Source organism: Amblyomma maculatum, chromosome 8, assembly GCF_055883805.1.
Source record: "Amblyomma maculatum isolate TAMU_Amacu chromosome 8, ASM5588380v1, whole genome shotgun sequence".
Classification (NCBI taxonomy): Eukaryota; Metazoa; Arthropoda; class Arachnida; order Ixodida; family Ixodidae; genus Amblyomma; species Amblyomma maculatum.
The window spans coordinates 90,391,398-90,416,745 of NC_139351.1; the positions used below are offsets into that span (position 1 = coordinate 90,391,398).

General features: G+C 46.0%; 1 protein-coding gene across 3 annotated transcripts in view; it reads left to right on the forward strand.

The window, feature by feature from the left end:
- The window catches only part of LOC146181778 (uncharacterized), a 45,661-nt gene that overhangs the window by 3,996 nt on the left and 16,317 nt on the right, over positions 1–25,348 (forward strand). For 2 of the 3 annotated variants that reach the window (XM_084576787.1, XM_084576786.1), the window contains exons 4-14: positions 6,618–6,753; positions 8,093–8,257; positions 12,447–12,890; positions 13,599–13,682; positions 14,722–14,766; positions 15,130–15,239; positions 15,645–15,698; positions 15,794–15,848; positions 16,943–17,060; positions 17,579–17,663; positions 21,491–21,705. In XM_084576787.1, the coding sequence (XP_084432913.1) occupies positions 6,618–6,753; positions 8,093–8,257; positions 12,447–12,890; positions 13,599–13,682; positions 14,722–14,766; positions 15,130–15,239; positions 15,645–15,698; positions 15,794–15,848; positions 16,943–17,060; positions 17,579–17,663; positions 21,491–21,705 (1,511 nt within the window). Of the gene's footprint in view, positions 1–6,617; positions 6,754–8,092; positions 8,258–12,446; positions 12,891–13,598; positions 13,683–14,721; positions 14,767–15,129; positions 15,240–15,644; positions 15,699–15,793; positions 15,849–16,942; positions 17,061–17,578; positions 17,664–21,490; positions 23,403–25,348 lie in introns of all 3 variants that reach the window. The other variant, XR_014700290.1, reaches the window with a different exon arrangement.

Sequence of the window (25,348 nt, forward strand, 5' to 3'; positions counted from 1 at the left end):
CCATACCCAGTGTCAGCTACACAGACGTCAGAAAGCTATAGCTGCAGCCACACACGTAAAATGATCAGAAGTTCCGGTTCGAGCTGATGAGGCTGTCACCTAGCCGACGCCTTAGAGCTGTGCATCCTCTTTGTATCGACTTTCATGAAGAGCTTGGTATACCAGTAGGATGAATTCCACGCAGGTAGCTAAGTGTGCGACGTCTACCACGTTTACAAGTGTAATGGTGGCTGAGGAGCTCCCTAGCTAGTGTCCTTGCCGACTTGAACTCTGAACTTTTCTCCTTCAGTTGTGGAGCGATTTGAGTGGAGGTCGGCTTCTGAAGTGAAAAACAGGCTTCGAGGGCCGCTTGTGAATATGGCGGTACAGACTTCTCCCTTCTCGGAGAGATTTGTAGCACTGGCAATGAGAACGGAGCCAGACTGCATTACTCATATGGCTTTCATTCTTTTCAAGTGCTGCACAGTGTTCAGGGAACTGGAGTTAGAGAGGAAAAGAGTGCTTTTGGTTATGAAGTACGTATTCTGTAAAGCAATAAGTATTGGGGTGATTTTGTTTTGCTGTATATGATGGGTGTTATTGCTATATCGATATATATATGCATTGCACATCTGGACACAGCTTTTCTTGGCAGTGAAAAGAAGGGGTGGGGTATCTGTAACTTTGTCATTCCGCCAAGTAGTTTGGCTGCCTGGATGATTAAAACAGCCCTGCCACGCTGATGCACAGAATCAGATATTAACGGCTTGGTCCTTGCATGGACACCCCTGCCTTCAGATGGATAGGCCATACTTCAAGATTCTTTCTCTGCTCACTAGGCTGTGTAATGGCGCGCATAGCCTGGGTTTTCTTACTGTTTCCATTGTGTTCTCATGTAGGAGTTGAATGACCGCATTTACCATCACACTTTGTCGTTCGGTCAAAAAAGTACAGCTTTCATCAAAGGGCTAAGCGTCAGAGATTCTGTATTCGTTCACAACCCAAGAACAAAGGGGTAAATGCCGCTTAAAGGGGGAGGCCTTCCTCCGAGTGGCGTCGGCGTATTGTTGTACAACGTCTGGTAGCATTGCAAGTGGCTTACCGATGCGAAATAATTGGCTAGTTGAATTAGCGGGGTGTCTAGCAATCCGGGAAACCGGGAATTTTCGGGGAAATTTTATGCACTGGGAAAAATCGGTAAAATGTCAGGGAAACCATCAAAAATTTCGGCAAATCAGGGAAAATGCACAATATATTCTGCAGTGCATTTTCACGTTAAGCTGGCGCACAGCAAGTATGCTATTCATGCAGATATTCTTTTTTTTTTGCGCTGTTTTGGCAGCGCGCGGCCGCGGTGCAACATATATTATTTTGACGCTAGTGTATCGCTGAGCTGCCACAGCAGAACCAATACGCATGTGGGGTGGGTACTCAATAAAATATGCGAAAGCGCTGCGTGAGAGTACTTCTCGACAAAAAGCAGGAATAGCCACACTGGTAGCGGGCAGCGTGAAAGCGATCGGCGAGCTGTGCTGCCATGCGCGCACACGTGGCCATAATGGATTGGATGGGGTCGGCTGTTTGCGGGGTAAGGCGAGGGGGGGCTTGGGTGCATAAAGGCTGGTATTAGTGCGCTTTTAATTTTCAGTAAACTTTTGACGTTCTTAACTGTCATTAACACTTATGACAGCCTTTTAACTATTGTAAATTACAGAATATAATTTATAAATAGCTTTTTGCTGTAAATTGTTCGTCTGTGCGTGTTATCATCAGCAGCTACATCTTTGAGCCTCTTCACTCGTCAGAGAAAACTTGGAAAAGGCGTGGATATTTAAAATAGTGATAGTTCTCTTCCCTCTTTTTTGTATCATTTTGCTATTTCTCGCACCTATTGCGTTCATGTTTGCCGCTCCCTCCAATCTAGCAAATAGCGCCGGTGTCCACTGCAGGTATATAGAGTAAACAGTGCTATAGACTGGTTGGAGAGACTTCTTGTGTGGGCATCATGGCCCAGATGTGCCGCTGCCTTTTAAGGTTTTTTTAGGCTGTAATGAATGTGCTGACATCTGTGTGATGATGTCCATTGAGTGCTGAAGGTGCATCTCTCTAATACCTGTGCCACACGGCAAATTTAATGTCATTTCCATCGAATGATATTTGCTCAAAATCACATTTCTGTGCTGCTGCAGAAAAAATATATTGATATTTGATGAACACGTCAATAGAACATGTGTTATCTCTATACCAGAGCCTCAGTGAGATTGTGCACCCAAAATAAACTGCAAAAGTGCCATAGGCATTATAATACTACTGTGCGTCTATAATTTTGTAGCTAGTCATTAAATTTTATGAAACATGCCAAATAGCATCAGAGCGATTTTCTGCTCACAGTCCCGTAGCAGCTGTTACGCCGGCGTGGTACGTGCAGCTCATCCGATCTTGTGCTGTAGCTCCGCTGCTAAGGCGTCGCCGAAATTATGTTTACTGTGAGACAATTTATGACACAACTGAAATTATAGTAAGCCAGTTCCACAAATATGCTAGTGACTATTTCCAAAGGGCTGTTCGCTGTTGAGTAGTTTTGTTGAGTTGCATAGTTGCATAGATGTTGAGTAGCTTTGCAAATTGAACCAAATTTAAGCTTCAAAACTATTTTGCAGTCACCAGAATTTTATGAAGTGGCAAGGGCAGGCCACTCAATGCTCCCCTCTTGCCCACAAATGTGCACTTTTTCGTACACTGCAGAAGCATGCACTTGGTTCTCAGTACTACTGCACTATGCCCCTTTTTCTCTTAGACTATCCGTAGCAGTAATGTTTACCTCAGAAGTTTTAGAAGGACTAGGAAAAGATGTTTACCGAACTTTAGTAAAGCAGACGAGTGATGGGTATTCCATTGCTCTTCACACCACCACAAGAATGTTTTAGTTAGCTTCATTAAAGGGACTATAAAATGGCAGCAAAGGCCACTGATAAACGTTTTCAATGTGTAGAACTAAGGCTTTTGAGCATTTGCCCAAAGTGTAACTCCTTGGAACAACGCTAGTGATTTAATAATTTTTAAAAACAGTGCCTTTTAAAATTCGCGCTGGAGGTTGCCATTCGGTGCAACCACGACGGCACCTGAGTGCCAAAAGCGCACGAGCTGGACCGATTCAATGTCGTACACTTCGGCTTTAGATCATGTTTCAGGAGAAACGCATAAAATAGGCGGCAGCGACCTTTGAGCACCGACCGATTGTGCAGCAACAGCGTACTAGTCCCGTCCCGTCATATCATCTATCGTTTGTACGGTGTGTTGCTAATTAAATTAAATGGAATGTGCATCAAAAACCATCTGCCTTCAGCTGCATCACGAAAGTTATAGTGCTCACGAAAGCACTCTGGCCATGCGCCACTGCGTGGTTGTCACTAGGCCTTGTTTATTTGGCATGGAAGCTATGGCGGGCGGCGTTTTGGTAGTGGCCAGGGCACTAGCAGACAGTTCACACATGGCACTGCCTTATGGTCAACAGTATTACTTCATGAAAATATAAAGAAATGATTGTTCAGCGACGCCAGAGCAGCGGGCTAGCATACAAGCTGACAGGGTAAGCTGAGTTAGACCAGCATCAGCTGATATAATACTGCGTGTGTAACTTATGTTTATCACAGCTGTCGCTTCTACCAGCAACTCGGGATCTTTCAGCAGTCGCCAAGAGGGTTCATTTTTGGCCCAATTTTATCTCAATGCTATGTTGCAAATAACCGAGCGATGTTTGGAAATGCACCTTAAATTTCTTGAAATGTGTCACTGCGAAAACAGCTGGTCAACCCTGTCAGTCAGCAGCGTGTTCGCATAATTGTGGCAACCCTGTCACACTACATTGGCTCGAACTCTCTGGAAACATGTCTCTTTCGCCTGACAACACGTATCGGAAGCCTCTGCGCATACAGTGCGAGCACTTTCCTTACATCGGAAAAACATCTCAGCAAGGCTCCTCTGCGACCTCTCCAGTGTAGTCACATGCATGCTTTCTGCCGTGTACGATTCCTGCGTAGAGCCACGGAAATCTGTGACACTCTGCGCCGCAAGCTGCATCTGCGAAGCTGCTTTGCTGATGTTTTGTGCCGGCTATTCTGGCTCGGACGATGCATACAAATGAGATAAAACGTGCATGCACATTAATATTTGGCACTTCCTAACAATATGTAGAAGAATTTCTCTTGTTAAAATTAATTCTTAAGACATCCGAACGAGTAATTCGTACTCACGCGCCGAATCCTATGCCCCAACATTGTAGCGATCTCTTGAAATGATCAGTTTGTGCTCGCGCCGATATGATAGGCACATTCCATTCGTTATGCACGAGAGATGCCTCTCATCGACCCTCGTGTAAGCACTCATCGTAGCTAAAAATGATGCCTTCATGTTTGCATGTGTTCAACTCGCACACTCGTTTGTCAGCATGCTCGCAGAGTCACTGGTTGTCGCGCCAACTCGGCGAGGAGGCCGGCCGCTGAGGTCAAACCACAGGCACTGGTGACTAATGGGCAGTGTGCAAGAAGAAAGGGGTCTTGTGGGAAGCCGCACTGGGCAGGAGTGCACGCTAATTTGCACTTGATGGGACAGGGATATGAAGGGAAGTGCTTCCCTGCGGCAGCCGCCGATGTCCAAGGGGTCAAGAAACTGCAGAAGTCGGCAGCCGAGACGGACACAAGACAAGGTCGAAAGCTATGCAAGCAGACAACGTAGACAAGAAGGTTGAAAAGGGGAGACCAATGAATGTGTGGGTGGTACAGGAGAGTGGAAATCCATGCTTGGAAAAACAGGCGTTGCAACCGGTAGTCTACAAACTGAGCTTCAGCCGATGAAGTGGTCATGGATGGGTTGCAGTCCCCGAGCTTTTTCTTTTTTTGGTGTCTTGGAGTATAGAGTTGAGGCAGGAAAGGAGGAGCGCCATTTTTAGTTGACAATATCTCCGGTGTTAATCAACCTAGCTATAGAACTCTTGCTATGAAGTGACAGTGAGAGAAGACTGATCTCTCACCCTTTTGCTCTACCTCATTTTAGGCATTTCATAGTCCCTTTAACACTGAAGATGTCGGCAGTTAAGTATTGTTTCTTCCATCTCCCCTATTAACTCATACACTCCAATGCTCTGCCCATGAATATGTCCATGCTTCTACCCGGTTTGTTGACTTCCTGTCCCATCAGGTCAGTTGCTGCTTATGCTGCTGTAATTATAACCGCATTCTGGACCGTGATCTCAAGGCATGACTTGATTTGACAAAGTTTGTATTCTACAAGTATGCCCTGTATATAAACCAGCTGCAGAATGCTGGCGATGGCAGCGCATGCTCCAGTCCATCCGCAGTCTTCTTCCTCCTTCCTGCTTCCAAAGCCATGCGTGGGTATGCAACAGACTTTGCACCCTGAGTGGAAGATGTGATACAGGTGCTGAGGCTGCCTAACAAGCTTGTAGCTCTCAAACCAACCGTCTGAGTAGTCTCAAGCATGTTCCGTTCTTTTTTTCTATTTTGTTTTGCACACTGGCTTTCCTTCTTTTCTTTTGCGCCTCTCAAGTGGAGGACACTTAGTGCCTTGTTGCACGAAGGGTCACTTCGGTCCTTCTGGAACTGTAGTTGCTGTGCAAGTGTTTGCACAGTTACGGGGCTCTCGTCCTGCTCCTCTTTAGGAACATCAGAAACAGGCTCTTCGCATTTCATCTTCATTTGTGGCATCTGCAGTGGTTTGTTTGAATCAGTGTTGTGGGCTCCTTTTCTTGCATTTTTTTGGGGGGAGGGGGGATGGCAGCACCAGGCTCCATAACTCCACCATAGCCATGGCCTTACGTTTGGGGAAACATTTCAGAAACTACCGACGTGCTGGCCAATGTGATTGTGAATTTCAAACAAACCTATTTTTGAAGGAGTTATGCTTTGTGTGAACGCTGAAAAATATTTCTTCTGCATATTGAACACTTAGGCTATATTTTGGAAGCAGTTTGAATGCCTGCCAAGTTCTGGATCCTCAGGCAAGACCTAAACATGTTTTGTCTTCAGAACTGTACTGCCTTGTCGGCATCGAATTGGACTTTCAAAGGTTTACAAAAGCTCCGACTGCTTTCTTCATGCTTATAGGGTCCAGAAATTTTACAAATGGGGATTAAGCACGAAAATGTAAAGAAACACAAACGCCTCGAAACTAGCGTCACGGGAGTGGGAGATTACCCCTTTAGTCCTTTTCAATGCTGGCGGAAGAAGTCAGCTGTGAGGAGTTTGAGAGCTAATTGTAGCTTGTATGGCGCATTCCGTCACTTGCCACTTTGTTTTCTAGCTGGAGATAGGAAGAGCGCATGAATAGTGAATCTTGAGGGATTCGAACCCAAATTATTTCCAAGACCGTTATTTTGTGACTTGCATTGAAGGCACAGAAATTGTGCATTGAGCGCTTCTGTGTTCGGGCCAAATCCTGATGAGACATTTCCTGAAGCTGCGCTTATTCACTTGTTCAGTGTGACAGCAATGACAAGGCAGATTGGTTGGTTTTTAACCCTCTGTACATGGATAGGGATGTGCGCAAAATGTGTACATAGGACGGGAATATGCACATGGCCCGCTGCAGTGAACAAGCATATTGTTTCATCACCGTTGCAGGCCAAGATTGCGACCAAGGCTCCCGTGACTACTGAGAAAACTGTGGTGATGAAAGCCAAGCCTGTGGTCTCTGCGACAGGCGAACCAAAGCTGTCTGCTGAAGACCTGCTGACAGCGGAACAGGCTTCCCAAAAAGGTATTAGCTGCCGTTAAAAATTTGCAAGGATTGTACCGTGCACGTGCGTCTGTCTTTTTTGTGGGCTCTTGAACCAAATCTGCTGATAAAGATTGGATCAGACTGAAATATTTACACTCGATTTAAATCACGTAGCTGTGTCAGTGGTATATCAGTGTTAAAAAATAAATTACAATCAACTTTTGGGACATGACTTCTGTGAAAGGGTTATTAGTGGTATTCAGTATGCTGGAAAGCACAAGAGTTAAAATTCTGAAGGGTTTTTGTGATAGGGCATTGATTCACAAGGCCGGAGCACTTTGAATTTCAAAAATAAAATAAAGCTGTTCAGTAATTTGGCATTAGAGGTTTTGAACTCTGATATAAACCAAACATTCCTGAACTGAAATTGAAGTTAGATTTGGAAGTTTTTAATAACCTGAGATTTGTTTGACGAGTGATTGATGAAGGGTATTATTAGCAACCTCCATTCTTGGTGGTTGTCTCGTTTGCGAGTAATAAGGAAAACAAATTCAACTCACTTGAATTATACAAGTTGACGTGCCCCTCCAAGGCCTTTGTTGCTTCCAAAGGGTTGATGTAATTGGCAATTTTATTATCAGTTAATGTTGTGGAGAAATCACGAGAATAATTTTAGACACGTTCATGTAAACCTGAGTTGCACCAAATAATAACCGAGCAGTTTTTTAGCAACAAAGAACTTTTCAGCGTCATTTTGAGGGGCTTGCAAACTCTCGTGTTTCCCTCTGTTGTCTTTTGTTCAGGTTCAGGCAGGCTCCTTTCGATTCATGTACCTGTGTTTTTTAAAAAGGAATCGTTGTAGCATTTGTAAGCGGCCTCTCTTTCGCTTTGACTCTAGTTTTAGGTCCTGCTGTGCTCTGCTGTCATCCCTGGCGTGTGTTGATGTCCCCTACACAATAGCAGCACAACAGCTGTTACAGCTCCACGCTTGCTTTCAGCGTATCGTAGAACGCAGCAAAAGCAGCATGCTAGTAGTGCGGCTTGCTCTAGAGAGATGCAAGCGATTGGTTTACTGGTCACTAACGGTGTATTGCGTGAAGAGGTTGGATTGCTCTGGCCTGGGTTGTAACGGTCGTTTGCACAAGGAAGGTCGGAAGGCATGGGCAAAGGTTGGTTTGGGAAAATGTGCAGGGGACTAGAAGCAGTCGCGGATCAGTCTTTTAATGGCTATCAAACTGCTTTATACGGAGGACCATTTGTCTAATTGCACTCTTTCCTTATTTATTTGAGTGGCAAATATTTTATTTATATATATTTTTTTTTAATTTTAGCCCCTGACCTTGCATCAGAACTGATGCCCTTGTCTGTTGTTCTGTAGGCATGGTGATCAAGAAGACAGTTGTGAAAAAGATACCGACCACGCTTCAGACACCGAACAAGCCGGTGAAGAAGCCAGTGGCAGCGCCAAAGCCGACTGCCGTTCAGAAAGCCCCCGAGACCCTATCCCCTACGAAAGTGAAGGCTGAGAAAGTGGCTGTGACCGGTAAGTTTAGCTGGCAATGTATATTTATCTAATGCAAAGCAACCTTCCAGTTAGTATACTGTGTCGGTTAGTGAATAGTACATGTAAAATATATGTGGACAAGAACAGGAGGAGATGCGTCACGATGACGACCGTGAGATGGCAATTATTAATTGAAGCTGTTCTTAGAGAGTTGTGGGTGGCACTTAATCACACAGCTCAGATGTACAGGGCGTAGTCTATGTCTAGTCTGGTTTATTTAAGATATTAGACATGCTTATGCAGCTAGAACAGGTGTTTCCATCTAGGTAGCGTTTGTGGTACAAACCTGTTATTAGACCAGCTGTAGAGTCTTTAGCATCTGTGTGCATATGTCCCCATATCTCTTGACCGTTCTGCGGCAGTTGTGAAGCGAGGGCTTGAAAATGGCTTATGTTAGTGGTTCATATGTATTTCGAAATCCTTTTAATGACCGGAGCAAACGGAACCCAGGTGGTAGAAACTTCCGGAGCCCTTCAATGTAATGCCCCTCGTAGACCAAGTCGCTTTGGATTGTTGAACTGAATCAAGCCACTCTAAACTAAATAGCATAGGCAGGAAGGTGCTTTTTAAAAACGGCATCTTGCTCCAATTATTGCCAAACTTAGCATTGCAGTTTTTTTACTTCTGCATCAATTGTGTTTTTATCTTTTGAGGTTGAGGAAGAAGTGGTGGGTTAGAATTAGGTGTTCCTGAGGCTAGGCTCATAATGATGATTAGACAGAAAGCTGCAGATTAGGATGGTTTATTTTTATTAGATTAGCTTAATTGGTAGATTAAGACCTCATTGATACGAACCGGAAAAATGGAATAAACTTTTGCTACTGTCACACCCACTTATAACACCACTTTAAACAATATATTGGATATAACAATGGACAGCCGCAGCACTGTCAACTTTGCCATCTGTTCTATGGTAAAATGACCCGCATATAACAATGCTGTAACAGTAGATTATTGGTTATAACAATTACATTCGGTTACTGAGTGCAAGCCTAAACAGGAAAACAAAATTCGCAAACACTGCAACCATGCCAGCCAAATCACGTCATGAAGTCTGGTCAATTGCCTGCGGGACATCATTTGTGCTCAGCTTTATGTAGCAGAGTGACGCTCTGTAGAGAGATGTCAAAAATATTGGCGGGAAGCAGTGCCAAATAAATTTAAGCTGATTGATTACATATTTTTGCCTGCAAATAAGTGAAAAGTGCAAACTACTTCCTCTTTAATAAAATTTGTCATGTTTTTCAAGTTTTTGTTGCTTTGGCTTAGCCCAGCTATAACAATTATTAGATTTTCGTGGCACTTCAGTATTGTCAGAAGTGGGTCTGACTAATTCGATCTTCGTTGATTCGGACATTCTGACTATTCGAACTAGGAACGCAGTCGCAGCTGACGCCCATGTAATTTTATGGCATGGGACACTCGTTAATTTGCACATGGCCAGGCTCTCATTAGGACAGAGGGTCACTTCAGGGCACGAACCACGAACCCAGCGATCGACCATATACACTTCCCCGAACCTGAATTGCATGGAGAAGCGGGGCCTGTATACTGTGACACGCGCAGCAACGAACGGAAGTTTCCTGTTGCTGAAATATTATAGCCCAGCAGCGCAGGTTTTTTCTCTTCTCTTGCACACCATCGTACCGCTACCATTGGGCATGCAAATTGGCCATTGTGCTATATTGGACACTTCTTTGCACTTCACTGGTTGTTTAGTTTTATTTCGGGATGGCATCATGCTGTCCCAACTCCTATGCTTATTTCTTTCTCGCATCCACGTGCTTGCTCAACGCTAAACTGTCACATATTGAGGGTGCTGTAAGCGGTAAAATATTCTCAAAGAGATCAGGAAATGGGTTCGAAGGGTTCAAAGGAAAAACAGCATGCCATTGGTGGGAACCAAACCCACGACCTCTGAGTATTGCACTCTCAAAGTTCGGTAACAGGCAGCATTGATACCTAGACAGGTAGAACGATGTAGCTCTGTTTTTGAGGTCTTGGGCTCTGTCCCCACCATCAGTGTGCTGTTTTTCTTTCTACTTTGTATTTATCTTTCACCCTAAACTGATCACAGTTCTAGTATAGGCTCATAACATAGTAAAAAAAAAAAATCCCTACACTTTTATTTGGCTCACCGACTGTTGACTCTTTCCTTTGTGCATCATAATGAGCCCCTCACTTCCTCCTTCATTTTCTGCTTAAAGTGGGTTTAGTAATGCAGCGCTTGGGACATGGTGTGCTGACTGCAACGAGAACTCTTACTCTAGCTTGAAAAAATATTTGCCATCTCAAATCGAACCTGATGGGGTAGCCTTTGGCCTGAGTAGTGTGTTGTGTGTAAAGATGCTTCTTGCATGGCGGGTCTTGATTTTAAGAATGTTGCGTGGCTATGCGCAAAGGTTTAATCTGTTTCAACGACTTTAACAAGCGCCTCGTTGTGTGAAATGTTTTTAAACTCAACATTGTCAAGGCTACGAGGCTTTTCTTTTCCATTGGGGCCATCACTTCAACACTTTCGAAGGTTTGGGGGTTTTTGTTTTTGTCGTGGAAGCCCTTTTGCATCTCCTAGGTTAGCTGAGCCAGCCTGGAAGGTCAGTGCAGGCTATAAAAGCCTCAAACAATAGTGCTATGGCCCTGCTTGCTCTGGCCGACCAATGCCGCTTTTTATGCTTTTATGCCCACAATGTCAGGATAGTTTCGATCATAGCTGTGAAAATCATCTTCTTCGGTTGCTCTTTTAGTCCTTTCGGCTCGTGTGGGCGAGGCCAATGCCTTTGCACACATGGTTTCAGTTTACCTCTGCAGCATCTTTCTATTAGCAGGCAGTGCAGACAGAAAAGAAAAAGGAAGACAGTGACCAACGAGTGTGTGGGAGAGAAAAATAGTATACTCAATATAACGGGCGCGACACCCGGGAGATGTCGAACCAAGCATCATGCGATGTTTTATTCATGGGTGGGGCACAGTCTTCAAGCTACTTTATTTATTTCTCGGTCTCTTCAAGTGTATGAATTGTGGAAGGGGAGTGGAGGAACGTCATTTTTAATCACTGATATCTGCATTGCTAATCAGGCCAACTCAAAAGTTCTTTCAGTGGAGTGGTGGGTAATGGAATACCTATCGCTAATCTGTTTAATTTCCCTCTCAAATAGCATTTCCGGACCCTTTAAATTGCGATGAGGCTGTATGCTACTGCTGCTGCATCGCACTGCAAAAAGGGGCCGTGGAGGCACCTGCAATTTGGGGAAGCTCTTTGACATTGCTGACAGTGTTTCTGGTGCTGTTTGGTAATTTAGGAACTCTTCCTGGTCCCTTGAAGTCCAAATCAACGAAATTTTACTGTATTCGCGTCATCCGGAATGAACGAAAGGCTTTTCAAAAAGCCTCTAGGTGCATTCGGCAAGATTGACAGGATTACTTTGCGGTCGCGCTGGTGCTCACTGCTTGCAGCGTACACTGAATGCAACATGACCAGCGTACAGGCGGAACGCACCGTTTCCACTGAGCATTTAAGACACTCATATGTGGTGCCTATAGTGGCACTAGTGACTGGCTTTGGCGATGTGCGAGCAGCACGGGCTGCTTCATGTGCTGTTGCAGCTCTCGTGTTCATATCATTTGTAATGGCGGGAAAGAGTGTTTGGTGCATTTGAATTCTGCACACTGTACATAACGCACTTTAGTCAGGCAATTTTGAAGTATCAACCATTGAAATTCCACTGCATTTTGCTCGCCCTTTTTTTTTTCTACCACTTATGCCTTGGGGTTGTTGGGTACTAGCCTGCTGAACTACTATTAATCTTCAGAATGCCAAGTCGGAGCAGTTCGTTAGAGAGCTTTCTGAAGTAATAATGGATACAGCATAAAAAAGAAAGTGCACTTCTTGAGGCTTGTGTTAATTTCACCTAAGATTATGTAATGATAAAGCAGGCAGAATATGTTGTGGCTGTTATTCTTTCAGCAGCCCCCAATTACGGTATTCTCTTGTTGCTCCAGACTGTTGGTTTATTTGAACCAATGATTAGGTCCTTTCAACTTCGGGCGCATTAGGAAGCCTTGTGTTGATTTGGACTTTGCAAACTATAAACAAATATTTGCTCTTGTTTGTGTTAGAATTGTGATGCGCTTCATGAAATGCATGAAACCGTGCTCTCTCGTCCGACAGCCCCCAAGCCAGCTGTGACCTCTCCCATGGTCGTTGTGAAGACTGAAGCACCGGATGAAGATCAGGACCGGCTTCATGTGACGCCCACTGCGGAAGAGCTGCAAGTTGCAGAGGAACCGCTTCCACCACCTGTCGCGGCAGTCGGTGGCAGCTCCTCATCGAGCCTGCTTGGCTCGCGCCCTTCAGACCCGGTCGTCAGTTTCGTCATGGGCAGCAGTGGTGGCGGTGGGGGTCACGCAAGCGGCACTACCGAGGGCCGTGGGGGCGGAAATACGACAGGCAACCCAGACTACGATACTCGAAGTGAAGCATCCTCCTCAGGTCACGAGAGCTGCTCGTGCAGCCTAGGCTCAAGCTCGTCGAGGTCGAGGTCCAGATCCAGGTCCAGGTCACGTTCGAGGTCGCAGTCTTACACTGGATCGTCATCGGTGGTGTCGGAGCCTGGTAAGAATGCATGTCCAAGTGGGTTTGAAGCAATCCTGGAAAGGCCTTGTTAAGCCTGTATTTCTTATGTTGTCTTACGTGTTTCTTATGTGTTTCTTAATGTGTTTTTTTTTTATCACTAGCCAAGATCTGTTTCTTCAGCCAAGTTCAATTCTTTTATGTTTCTTTTTATCACTAGCCGCTGTCTGTTTCTTCAGCTGAGTTCAATTTTTTCGCCTTGGTGGTTCCTCGTAAAGAAGTCATAAAATAATCATGGGGTTTCTTTTGTACAGACAGCAAGAAAATTGTAATGACATCAATGAATAAAATAGTCATTTAATTGCACTGTTGAATTTTGGATAACTTTACGATTACACCTCATGATAGCTCTGTGGTTGTGGCATTCTGTTTGCCAAGGGCAAGGTTATGGGTTCGAATCCAGATGCAGCAGCTGCATTGCAATGCAGACAAAATGAAAAAAAAAAAAAATTGAGGAGAGTACAAACAAAACCGTACACATAGGTGCTTCGGGGCAAATAAAGAATATTCTATGTGGCCAACATTAGTCTGGAGCCATTCAGTTACCATTTCTCAAGTTGTGTTGTTACTTTGGCTGTAAAAGCCTATACCTAACCTAACTCCTTCTGTGTGGTGGACTGCAGTTTTAATAAATTTGATGATCGGTTGCTCAACCCTACAAGGGCCTTTTCAACGCCTTCATCTCTCCAGGTGGACACTCACCGAGGCATCACGTTTCGCGCAAGCGGCGCCATTCTCCAATCGTTTACGACAGAAAGAACAGGAGCGTGGAAAGTGAGTGTCGTCTCTACAGCTTACTATTTTGAATTAGTTAATTCTTATTGAGACACAGCTGAGCCTTGAGTTCTTTTCGAAATACATGAAGGGTGGTCATTCACTCCTTCAAACGTTTTTAAGGCCAGGATTACTCGATTTGTTTAGAATAATTTAGGGCTCCCAACTTGTTGCAGCGTATTAATAAGTACAGTAAAGCAAACTAAACAGTTGAGACAGGCAGCGCGTGTAGATTACGCAATTGTGCAAAGCACTACTCTAAATTTTTATTGTAGTTGTCGTTCGAATTTCACGTGATTAAGTTTATTCGGGTCATTTATGTCTTTGCTTTTTGGTAGGGTGTGCGGATAAAGCCGATTTCGCCGTCAAAGAATATAAAATTATATGCAAAAATATACGAGCACTGAACATGCCCCAGTAAGTGGCGTTTTTCCTAGTGGCGCTTCTGTGCTCTACTGGCCTCGCTAGCTTCTTGGAGACTTCACAAAACTGCGCAATGTGATGAACATGGTGTGTTATTGGTGGTAGCCTTCAGGTCTGGTCGCACCACTGTCGCTATTTGGACAAGTCGGCGCTTTTTTAGCTTTCCACTACTGATGGCTCTCGTTAGGCTTTCTTCACTTGTACTTCTGCTGAAAGCATTGCAAAAGCCCGTCATAGCTTAACCTTAACGAACGATTATTGACCTTATAATGCATCAATAAAGCTGTCAGTTTCTTAGGCTAGGAAACGTCTAGTTAGATGATAAAGCACCGTTCAAGGTGTCTTTGAGGCAAAGCAGGCTAGCTGATGATTTAATGGCGTTTTCAAAACGTTCAATTTTCGACGAGAAAAAGTCTTGCCTTAAAGTTTTTGGTGTTCACAGGAAGGCTTTAGTTGTTTAACATTCGTTTTCCCTGTGTATTCATTTGTTTTTACTTCGGTACAGGGTGAACTTGAAAATTGCTGGGGAGATTTTGCCATGAGATTCGATTGTCATTTGCAGTAAAGCGAAAAAAATAATGCAAATGCTCTTTTTTTTTTCTTTCTTTTTATTCAGAAGCACCGAAGCGGCCACGTGTCTCTTCGTCTGTTGGAAGGCGCGGTGAGTCTACACATTGTTTTGCGGCTTTATGACCTAGGCAGCATGTGCTCTGCAGCTTCCTTAGACCTAATGGGATGTACTGTTGTAAATTAGACTTTACCATCTGCTGATGAATTTGGCAACTGCTGTTGAATTTGGCGTTCTTTTGTTTAGATGCTTTTTGTTGTGTGTGAACACAAGTTCCACGTGTGTATTGCACTTTAAAGTGTTTTTTTTTTTTTGTATTAAAATTGCTGCAGTGACTAAAACCAGCTGACAATGTTGCTTGGAGCTGGTACAAAACATTTGAATTTTGCTCTGTCCAGTTGTTCACTTTGGTGGCATTGGTTGAAATATGCTTTCCTTTCATGGCCTTGTTTGCAGAGCATTCTGAGCACACTGACCAACATCTCATAAAGTACTTTTTCCGGAATGCCAGGTTCTTCCTCGTGAAAAGCAACAACCATGAAAATGTCGCGCTCTCTAAAGCAAAGGTGAGCGATCTGTTGCAGCATTCATCCAGGTGTTCACGGTCTGATGAATGTTCTGAGCTTTTATGTGTACTGCATAAAAAGCATGTTAATTCGAACCTCCTCAAAGGACCGGAGAAAACGTTCAAGTTTGCTGGGTTCAAATTATTAAGGGACCTCGTGGTGACCCCGTGGTATCGAGTGATCGTGGTAAATTTATTTAGTGGAAGACTGGGCAAGGGCCGCCTCGTTTTTAGACGAGAACAGCACGACAATGGCTGTTTTTTGCATTTCCATCAGTGATTTATTGCTTGCACACTTCAGAAAGCTTATAGTTTAAATTTAGTATCTCTACAGCTTTTAAGGTTACGTTGCTTTCCAGCACGTTGTGCAGTTTGCAACTGAGTGTTGTCTGCTTCTGTTTTTTAGGGAGTGTGGTCAACACCTCCCCAGAATGAGGCAAAGCTGAATCAAGCTTTCAGGGTGAGTGGCACGCATTATTTTCATAATTTTGGCCCAATGCTGGCCTCACTACTTGGCGGCACAGGTAGAACGCTTTTTCTCTCTTGTTTCTGCAGGAGTGCAAGAACGTCATTCTCATCTACTCGGTCAAGGAAAGTGGCAAGTTTCAAGGTGATCACTTTTCTGTTCTCCCACTTTTGACTGCTGCTTTTAACAGCGACGGAAAGTGAAGAACTGCTGCTGCCCCTAGAAGTGTACATAGGTACCAGTGCTGAAACAAGAGCTAGACAGGAGGCCCCCAATGTTCCTCCTCTCCCTTGCACAACTGCTGAGCTCGAGGACACGGATTCAGTTCCAGCTATGGCGCCGTGTCAGTGCATGTTAGAAAAAGTTGGCTGTGGTTTAGCTCTGGTTAACCCTAGTTGAATTGTGAAAGCAACGGCTGCATGGCTACGCTTGTGGCCAAATGAAGAGTCAGATGCATAAGTTCACTCACCGGTGTTAGATATTTTCATGCCACAGCCGGTCGCACACAAAACTCACAATTCTAAAAGGGTCATTCGTGAAGCGGTGGTGAAACTCGCGTGGCCTACTCGTGCTTGCCCACTCTTTGTGCAAAGTCTGCGCGCTGACCACCTCAGCGATTAAACCGGCCAAAGCCCTCTTCCTTCTTTTCTCGAGATGGGCAGCGCGCTCTTCGTCCGTTTCTTCTGTACGTCGTCTCCTGAGGGTTTCTTAGCGCCTGCAATTTGTGGCTACGGCATACAAGTGTGGAGCGAAAGCTTTGGCTGCGGGTGACCGAGCGTTGCATCGAACACTACCAGCATTTCGTTAAACGCATCAAATTTCACCGGCGTTTTAGGTGGTGGTGGTAAAGGTGCTTATTGCATCTAAATATGGGGGACACTTAAGCTCCGCCTTTAAGGGTATGATGTGATAGCGTAGGCTGCCAGCCCACATATAAAGCCCCGTATGAATGTGCCTTGGTGGCTTATAGGGGTAACGTGAATACCAGGGTCCTAGCAGGCTGATTCTGCCATAACCACCGTCCCATGTGAGACAAGAGACCCAAGTTGGCAGCGCCTGCCATTTGCTGATACGGCATTCGCGATGAGCCGAGCTGGCTGGCATAGTGTTGATTTCGCAACAAAACCCGAAGTGGTCAAAATTAAACCGGACCCTTCCACAACCTTGCCTCACATGACCAGTGTTGCATTGGGCTGCTTAACTCCATATACCATACCACCTCTCTCTTGCCCATCCAGGCTTTGCACGCTTGGCGTCCGAGTCGAACCACAACTGCCCTCCAATCCAGTGGGTGCTGCCGCCTGGACTGAGCGCCAGGGCTCTGGGCGGGGTGTTCCAGGTGGACTGGATCTGCAGGTGAGGGATGGCATGCTCAGTTGCGCATATGGCAGGGATCGTGGCAGGTGGCAAATTGAACTGCCAAGTGCTGCTCCTTGTGTGGCAGTTATCTCTGCCTGCTGTTGTGCTTCCCATGGGCTTTGGTGGGGGTTGTTGTGTACATGTCTACTGTTGAGCGTGTGAGGAGTTGCTTCCATTGGCATAAAAGGTACACAAGGCAGGAAGGTGGCAACTGATTATATATATCTCCTGCACCCATTGTTCTTTTGCTCGTGTCGGATCGTGGTATACCGTTGTCCCTCTGAAACCTGCTCAGTTGTATCCAGTGAAACGTATTATGCAGCTGTAGATTTCATTGTCCCTTTGCATTACATTTCAAGACATAAACAATGCATAGGGAGGAGGTCCAGAAAGCTTTAGAGCCTTTTATTATATTTATTACTTAATGTCGGTGCATGCACGAGCAAGTGAGAGAGAGCTCTTCTAAATTTTTTTTGTGTCATGCTGCGGCTGACCATTTTGCTTTTCCACCGCAGGCGTGAACTTCCCTTCACAAAGACTGCTCACCTCTACAACCCGTGGAATGATGGAAAGCAGGTCAAGATAGGCCGCGACGGACAGGTAACTTAGTGATGCATTAAATGGAGGCCTCCTCTGTGTCTGTTTGTTTTTTTTTCTTTGTTGACTGCATATTTCAGCTCAGGCCTCACTTGAAAGGCTTCTAGTAGAGTCGAACCCGGTTATATCGAACCCGGATATATCGAATTTTGGTTATATCGAACTCACGAAATATCGCCTTGAAAATCCCATGTAAAAGTATAGGAAAGCCGCGTCATATATCGAACATAATTTTACCGGTCGTTCGATATATTGAACTCCACATCACGCACTGGAAAGTGTGCCTTCCCCAAAGACGATCGCATCACCCTTGGCCGTTTGCCGTGTGACGTTTTCAAGCCACGCGCGGAAGGAATGAGAGGGGACAGTTCGGCGACGGCTGGTCTGGGCAGCGCCGCGCCCATTCCCCAAAGGCTCGCATCTGCAGTTATCGTTTCCCGCGCGCCAACACATTACGTTTGCAAGCCTTGTGCGGGGGTGTGCCCATCCTTTTGCCGAGCTCTGTCCTTCAGCACGCGCTACACATGCGCCAAGCCAGCTCAGCCCGTTTTCAGACAGGCGTCGGACGCTTTCTCCAGCGTGTGTTGCGAACCCTCTGCACGCGGCGGCTCGGCTGACGTGGCTATGGCGCGTGTGGACGTTAAAAAACGGCAGCTGTTTTTTTTTTTTTTTTTTTTTTTTGCTAGTCATCCTATCGTTGTGCTGTTTGGACGTTAAGAAGCGGCAGTTCTTTTTTTTTTTTCTTTTTTTTTTTTGCGGGAGTCGTTTATTCTTGCATGTATGAATCAACGAAAGCATGCGGTCAGCTGCTGTGATCTTGACGCCCGCCTCAAGCGCGGGGTGATAAATCGAATCAGGCTTGTGCAATCAAGCCATCACGGGCACTCTGTCATGCCAAGTTCGCTCCCCGCCACCGAAGGAGCTATCAAAAGATAAACGCGCCCCAACGTTATCCCTGCCAGCTTCTTGGCATGCTGCCAAGAAATGAGCCGTGGATGAGACGACCGAAACGGAGTGACGCGCGCCATCGACATGCAAGTGAAAACGCTGGCAATTTCTGCGGCGACACAGAAACCTTGTTTTGAGCTGCCGCGGCGAGAGGGATGCAGTTCCAACAAGTTTGAAATGTTTCGCTCTGTCGCTGCTGCTCGTCGCTAAGATTGCTCAATCGCTTGCATGTGAGCTAGCTGGCATTTTTATTTTTATTTTTTTTTTTTTTTCAAATTTTCGATGCAAAAGTGGAGGGTGGGTTCATTATGTGAGTGGATTGGTTACGCGACAAATACGATATCGTTTTTTCGCATCGTAAGTGCCGTCACAAGCCGATTTCTGTATATCGAACTATTTCGCGATCCCCTTCTAGTTCGATATATCCGGGTTCGACTGTATATGTATTTTGTCTTTCTTCTGCCTGATCTTCAGTTTGGAAAAATTCGTTCTACTGTAATAGGTGTGGGTAAAGTATAGAAATACCAATATCTACTATAGTCGTGCAAAATTAGCTGTGGACAGTTTGTCTGTAATGCTTGGTTGTAATTTTATTTTGGGGAATACTGTAGAAGCTCGATGATACAAATTTTACTCGGGCCGTGAAAGAGGCCTTATTAGAAATTTTCATTTCATCCAAAACAAACTAAGATCATATGCAGAAGCTTGGCAAATGGATTCACACTGATCGGTTTACAGCTGATAGAATTTACTTCCAGCCAGGAGGTCACAGCTTACCGCTCACAATAGGTACAGAATGATTTGTGATTGTGATGTCTTTCATCTAGACTGCACAAAATTATTATCTTGGATTATTTCTCAGCTGAATGCACGTTTTGCAGCCAGAAACCAGACCTTTACCATATATATGAGCTTGCCAAGGAAATCAATTCGTGCCTCATAAAGAAAACCCAACATGGACAGATTGGGATATGGCCCTGTCCAGCTCCGGCCTAGCGGCACAAAGGACCTTGGTTGCGAGAGCTCGGGCAGCAGCTTCAGCCAACGGAGTCGTGGTCTCAGGACCTGACCAAACCCGCTTTTAACCCAGAAACCATTTTCCCAAATAAATGTTTATTACTACTACTACTACTATCAGGATGTGGGAGAGTGTTCACAGCGTCCAAAACATAGCAAATGTAAAATGCAACCCAGGAATTTCACAATTGTGCCGTCCTAAAATTTGTATCAACGTTTGTGTCATTGAGATTCTGCTTTGTGTAGTAACCTAGTTTATCTGTTACCTGGCAGGTAAAAATTTTCTTTGCATTTAAGGTACTTGTTTTAAATATGTAAGTTGTGTTGCTAAGTATCTTTGCAATCTTTTTATTACTCCAGGATTCTGTTTACTAGAAAAGTAGTGGTACTTATTTGCTTAATTTTGCCACTCAACCTTTTTCCACGCACTAAGGTACTGTTCAAAATCTTCACTTCAAGAATAATCTTAACCAAATTACTAGTTCACTTAAACCAGATTTGCACATAAGGGCCTTTACTTCACTGTAAGGCAGTTAAAGGAATAATACTCACACTATATTTTGTTTGTGGGTTTTGTCTTCGGAATGATGTGCAGTACATTACAAAAAATGAACAGCTATGGGAATCACGAAGTAAAGTGGTAAATAATTCATAATTGCTATTTTTCCCCATGCTGCTTTGGCTTCGGTGGCCAAACGGGGGCTGTGACGTCACAGACGATTTGACACAAAAACTGCAGTGTGGTCACTGCTTTGTGCTTTTCAGTTTGCATTAATTTGTGCACAGTCCTGCCTGAGAGCTGGAATCTCAAAAATTCATAATTAGTAATTATGTCATATCTTTTTAATCACTACCGGGAACTTGTCTAGGCCATTCTAAATTATGCCAGGGGCCGGGTTCATTCTCCGGCGCACTGCTTGCTGTACATGCCCATTCCCCACCTCCCCGACGGGTTGAGCTCATCTGGGTGCCTGCGCACTCGGGAAATCCCGGCAACGAGGCCGCTGACTCCTTAGCCCGAGGGTCTAGAAATTGGGCACAGGCGGACCTCGGGGTGGATTTCTCGAAGGAGCGCATGCACTCGTTTGCCGAGTTCACTGCAAACTCCCGCGCTGAGCGCCTCATCTATCCGTCACCCCACCCATCCCACACTACCAGAGACAGTCAATGTGGCGTTGCCTGCAGACACGAACGCTACCGACACCAGCTCTACTGTCAAAATTTAAGCCGGTATCCCCCATACGCACTTTGTGCTTCCACCCCAAGGCCACCTTCACCCACATTCTTTTATCCTGCCCGGCGTCTCTTTCCCCCGCCGGGCTGGTGCCTCTCTGAACTTGAAAGGACTGGGAGACCTCACTGCGGTCAGCGGACCCGGCCAGGCAGAAGATTGTCGTGAGTCGGGTCGCATACGTCATGGACCAACATCACATGAACGTTTAGGTCGCGAGTGAGGTCGTGCGGAGGCGCAGGAGGCCTATGTGTCTTAAATTCTTCGTAAAATAGTTTTTTCCTCCTCCTCCTCGTCCTCTGTGACGCAACAGGCATTGTTCGATTGAAACTAAAATCAAAACTGCATGAGAAAAAAATTCAGTTATAAGCTGTTTAGCCAGCATTGGTGTTTTCCACATCATGTATTGTATACGCCATTGTCTTCACACTATTCCAGAGAGAAAAAACTAGATTCAAAATTTTGGTTTTTCTGCTCCTTTAAAGCTATCTGATGGTCTGCCTTAATTCACAAAGTAGTCTTCACAAGCAAGAAGGTGGATGCGATAGCATTGGCAGCAGCAGAAAATTGCACACTATTGTTGCAGTGTGTGCCAAGCCTCATCTGCGTTCATTCTTCGTTTCACTTGGAACAGGAAATTGAGCCTCGGGTAGCTGAAGAGCTGTGCCGGCTGTTCCCCGCGGACGAGCTCATTGACCTCCGTGGCATCCTGCACCGCAGCGGCCGCTCCTCTCGCCGCAGCCGTACGCACCACCGCCGCTCGCCATCACGCCGCTCTGTCTCTTCTTCTCGTCACCGGCGCCACCACCGCACCAGCGGAGGAGACGAAGCTCGCCTGCGCCTGGCGAGGTTAGGACCGACGGACTTGTTGCCGTGGCTGTGGTGCCAGACTGTGTTCGACCCGTGCCGTGGGACTCTGGAGGGTGGCTGAGCGTGTATCGCAAGGCTGCCGCCAGTTCGGATTTTGGGCAGTGCGTGTACAAAGCATGTGTGCGTGGGCAGTTGCAGCGGTGGCTTCCGCTGCGTCATACGGCTGCTGAAAGAAAGGCATTAGAAAAGCGAAACCAAGCGCAAGCGGTACCGGCTGTCGAAAGAAAGGTGTTAGAAAAGCGAAACCAAGCGCAAGCGATAACGGCTGTCGAAAGAAAGGTGTTAGAAAAGCGAAACCAAATGCAGGCAACAACAGCTGTCGAAAGAAAGGCATTAGAAAAGTGACAATCTGTCTAGTTTGCCTGAACTTCACTTTGAGCATTGTACTTTTCGGATTTAGTGGGAAGGGTGTAGTGGGCGTGGGTTTTAATTTGAGCGCGCATTGGATTGGAGGACTGTGGTGGGCGTGAGTCTCGTTAGAAGAAACAGTTCTGGTGGTGGATGTCTGTAGCGAAACCACCCATTTAATCTGGTATCCAGAGACAGTGGCTCAGGACAACTTGTTCTTTTACCTGCTGTTAAGAGGAGTGCAGTTGAAGTCGTAATGCCAGACTTGTCACTCTGAAAAGTGTGAGAAATGAGACAGCAGTTTAAAAGCAGATAGGCTTGTGTAGCTAGCATGTGCAGTGTGCCAGAAATACCAACTTGAAGCTAGGCATCGGCCCTCAACAAGTGGTTCGAGATCGCCACGCAGCTTTTCCTCTAGCTGAAGCCGATTGCAGCACTTTATCTGCATTGCGCTAGAACGAGCGGAGAGCATGAGATGTCGGTTGCTCACGCATTGCTCACCGTTTGCAATTTTTTGTTTTTTCCTTTTCGGCCCATTACGCCTGGAGAGTTGGCGTGTCTCCAATCCTGGACTGTGTTGTGATGTGAGGCAGTGCTCCTGTGACGTCGCTTGTCACACAAGCCTTCTACCCCCCCCAGCTGCCGGGACTTATTACCACATCTCGTGCTATCTCCTCCCGTTTGGAGATGAAGTTATTGAGAGAAGCTGCGGCGCCAGTTACCCGAGGGAGGGGAGGAGGAAACAGCATGCAAGGGAAGGGGGAGGGCTGTTGCATGGACCTCTTCTTCTTGACGGCTCGAGTGCGTTCCTCCCGGAGAGAGGTGGAAGGAGCTCGATCTCTCTGGACTCCGGCACACCAGGTGTTGCACCTGTGTTGGTGGTGCAAGGATTACGCGAGCGCCCTTGTGCTGGTGAACGTGCCCCTCTTGTAAATGAGGACTTCGTGGGGAAAACTGTCGGGTGCGGTGTGAACATATATATAGATATTTTTGTGGAGATTTTTTAAATTTTTAACTGGGGGGCTCTTTGGTAGCAAGTGTGAAGAATTTGTGCACGGTGTGTGCATGGAAGGAAAGCAGAAAGAGGTGCACGCGTTTGGACATTTCTCGGAAGGGGTGTAGCGTTCTCGACCAGCGACAGCCAGCTCCAGCCAGAAGGCTGTAGAAAGGGAAAAAGTGCCTCCTCCTCCCCCTTTCTCTCGTTGCCCTCCTGCTGCTGGAACTCTTTATGCTCGTGCTACCCCCTATGGGACACTCGGTCGGTGATGTGTGCGCGAAGTGAGACGTCAAAACACGTGCGGGACGTTGCGCAGATCGCTTGGCGGTAGGTGCGTGCTTTCTGTACCTTGCTTCATCATTGGCACTTATGTCACTTTGATTTATTTGCTGATCCTACTTTGTCAACATTTAAAGATACATGCGAAACCGGAGTGCCTGTACAACTAGTTGGTTGCCCGTATGGTCTTCATCGTAAACGTAGCAGACTTTAACCTCAGTATATGTGCTGAACTAGCTCTAACAATTTCTGAATAATTGTTTGGTTACTAGTGTCTCTATCTTGAGGTTACACTAGTGTTGAATTATACGGTGCGTTATGACGGGCAGTGCTTGTGAGCCAAATGAAGCACGTAATGAAATGTACGCCGGCTTTAAAAAAGAACTTTTCAGGGCTGTGCAGTGCATGTACAGTCGAGCCCGGATATATCGAACTCGAATAGGGTAGTGAAATGGTTAGCTGTATCGATAGTTGGTATACAGAAATCGGCTTGAGACGCCGCTTACGATCGTGAAAAATAATACCGTATTTGTCGCGTCATCAAACCACTCACATAATGAACCCATCCTACACATTTGCCGCCGAGGATTAAAAAGAAAAAAAAAATTTTAAGGTCGGTTCACATGCGACCGATGAGTGGCAACAGCAGAGCGAAAAATTTCCAACTTGTTGGAACTGCGTCGCTCGAGTCGCCGCAACAGCTCAAAACAGGTTTTGCTTCGCCGCGAGAGAAATTGTGAGCGTTTCCACTTGCTTGTGAAACAGCGTTTAGTCGGTGGCGCGTCCCTCCGTTTCAGGTTTCGGCCGTTGCTTTCACAGCTTATTGGCAGTGCGCCAAGATGCTGCCCAGCGATAACGTCATAGTGTTTATCGTTTGATAGCTCCTGTGGTGGCGGGGAGCGAACTTGGCAGTGTGCTCATGATGGCTTGATTGCACAAGCCTGGTTCGATTTATCACGCTGTGCTTGGGGCGGGCGTAGTCCACTGCCACAAAATCATTGGAAAGCATAAAATAAAAATCTGCCACTTCTTAAAATGTATCCACGCGACGGACCACGGATTGGGCCGCGGACCGGTCACGTGGTGTCGACCGCGCACGGTCCGGCTTGGTCTGGCCCGTGACAGCATCCACACGGCATGCCAAAATAGCAGCCAACAAGCTGGACCACGGGGCGGGCCGAAGGGATACACTATTTACCTCGCCGTTTCGCGATGCACTCGTTGCACACTGCCTCCGAATTTTTTTTACATCATTTCACAATGCCGAATTTGGCGATGCATTTGGGCAATATTCAGGTACAGTATACTGGCCTTCGTCTGTAAACTGGCTTCATATAAACATGGACGAACATAGACGAAGTGCAGCTAACAACGCACCTAAGTTGATAGCGTTCCACTTAAGCCGTTTAATTCCAGATGCAAAGGTGAAGGTGATAAAGACCACATCAACATACGCGAAAACTGTGGATCGAACTTAACCGCAGTTAACGCGAATAGCTGTTCACCACTGCTGTACAGCTCGCAACCGTTGTCCCTTAGGCGATCGGCATAGCAAAACTGCGATTACAAATATCCTAATTATTTATAACACCGCGCGTGGAGTCGCTTCCAACTCGGGCTGCAATAGCGCGCTCAAGCATCATTCTATGCATTGTCCCTACCGCCACATCGAGGCGCGCTACGGTAGCGGCGGATATCCCTTGTGCTAGCCTGACATAAAGGCGTATCTGAACTGACTACTTGGTGAGGACAAAGGCTTGTGTGATAACAAGCAACTTTCTGCATAGCAGCCGACTGTGCAGCACCAGCTCACCCGGCCTTCTTGTACGCTATCTCCGCTGCTATGGCCTATGGAGGAAGGAGAGAGAAAGCTCAGCATAAGAATGGACACACCCTTTCGCTTCGCTTTATCGTGTTTTTCCCCTCTCCCGAACACCACGGCTGCATTAACTGCGTCCACTCCGTACCGGCCGTTGCCAAACCGGTTCCCTCTTGTTC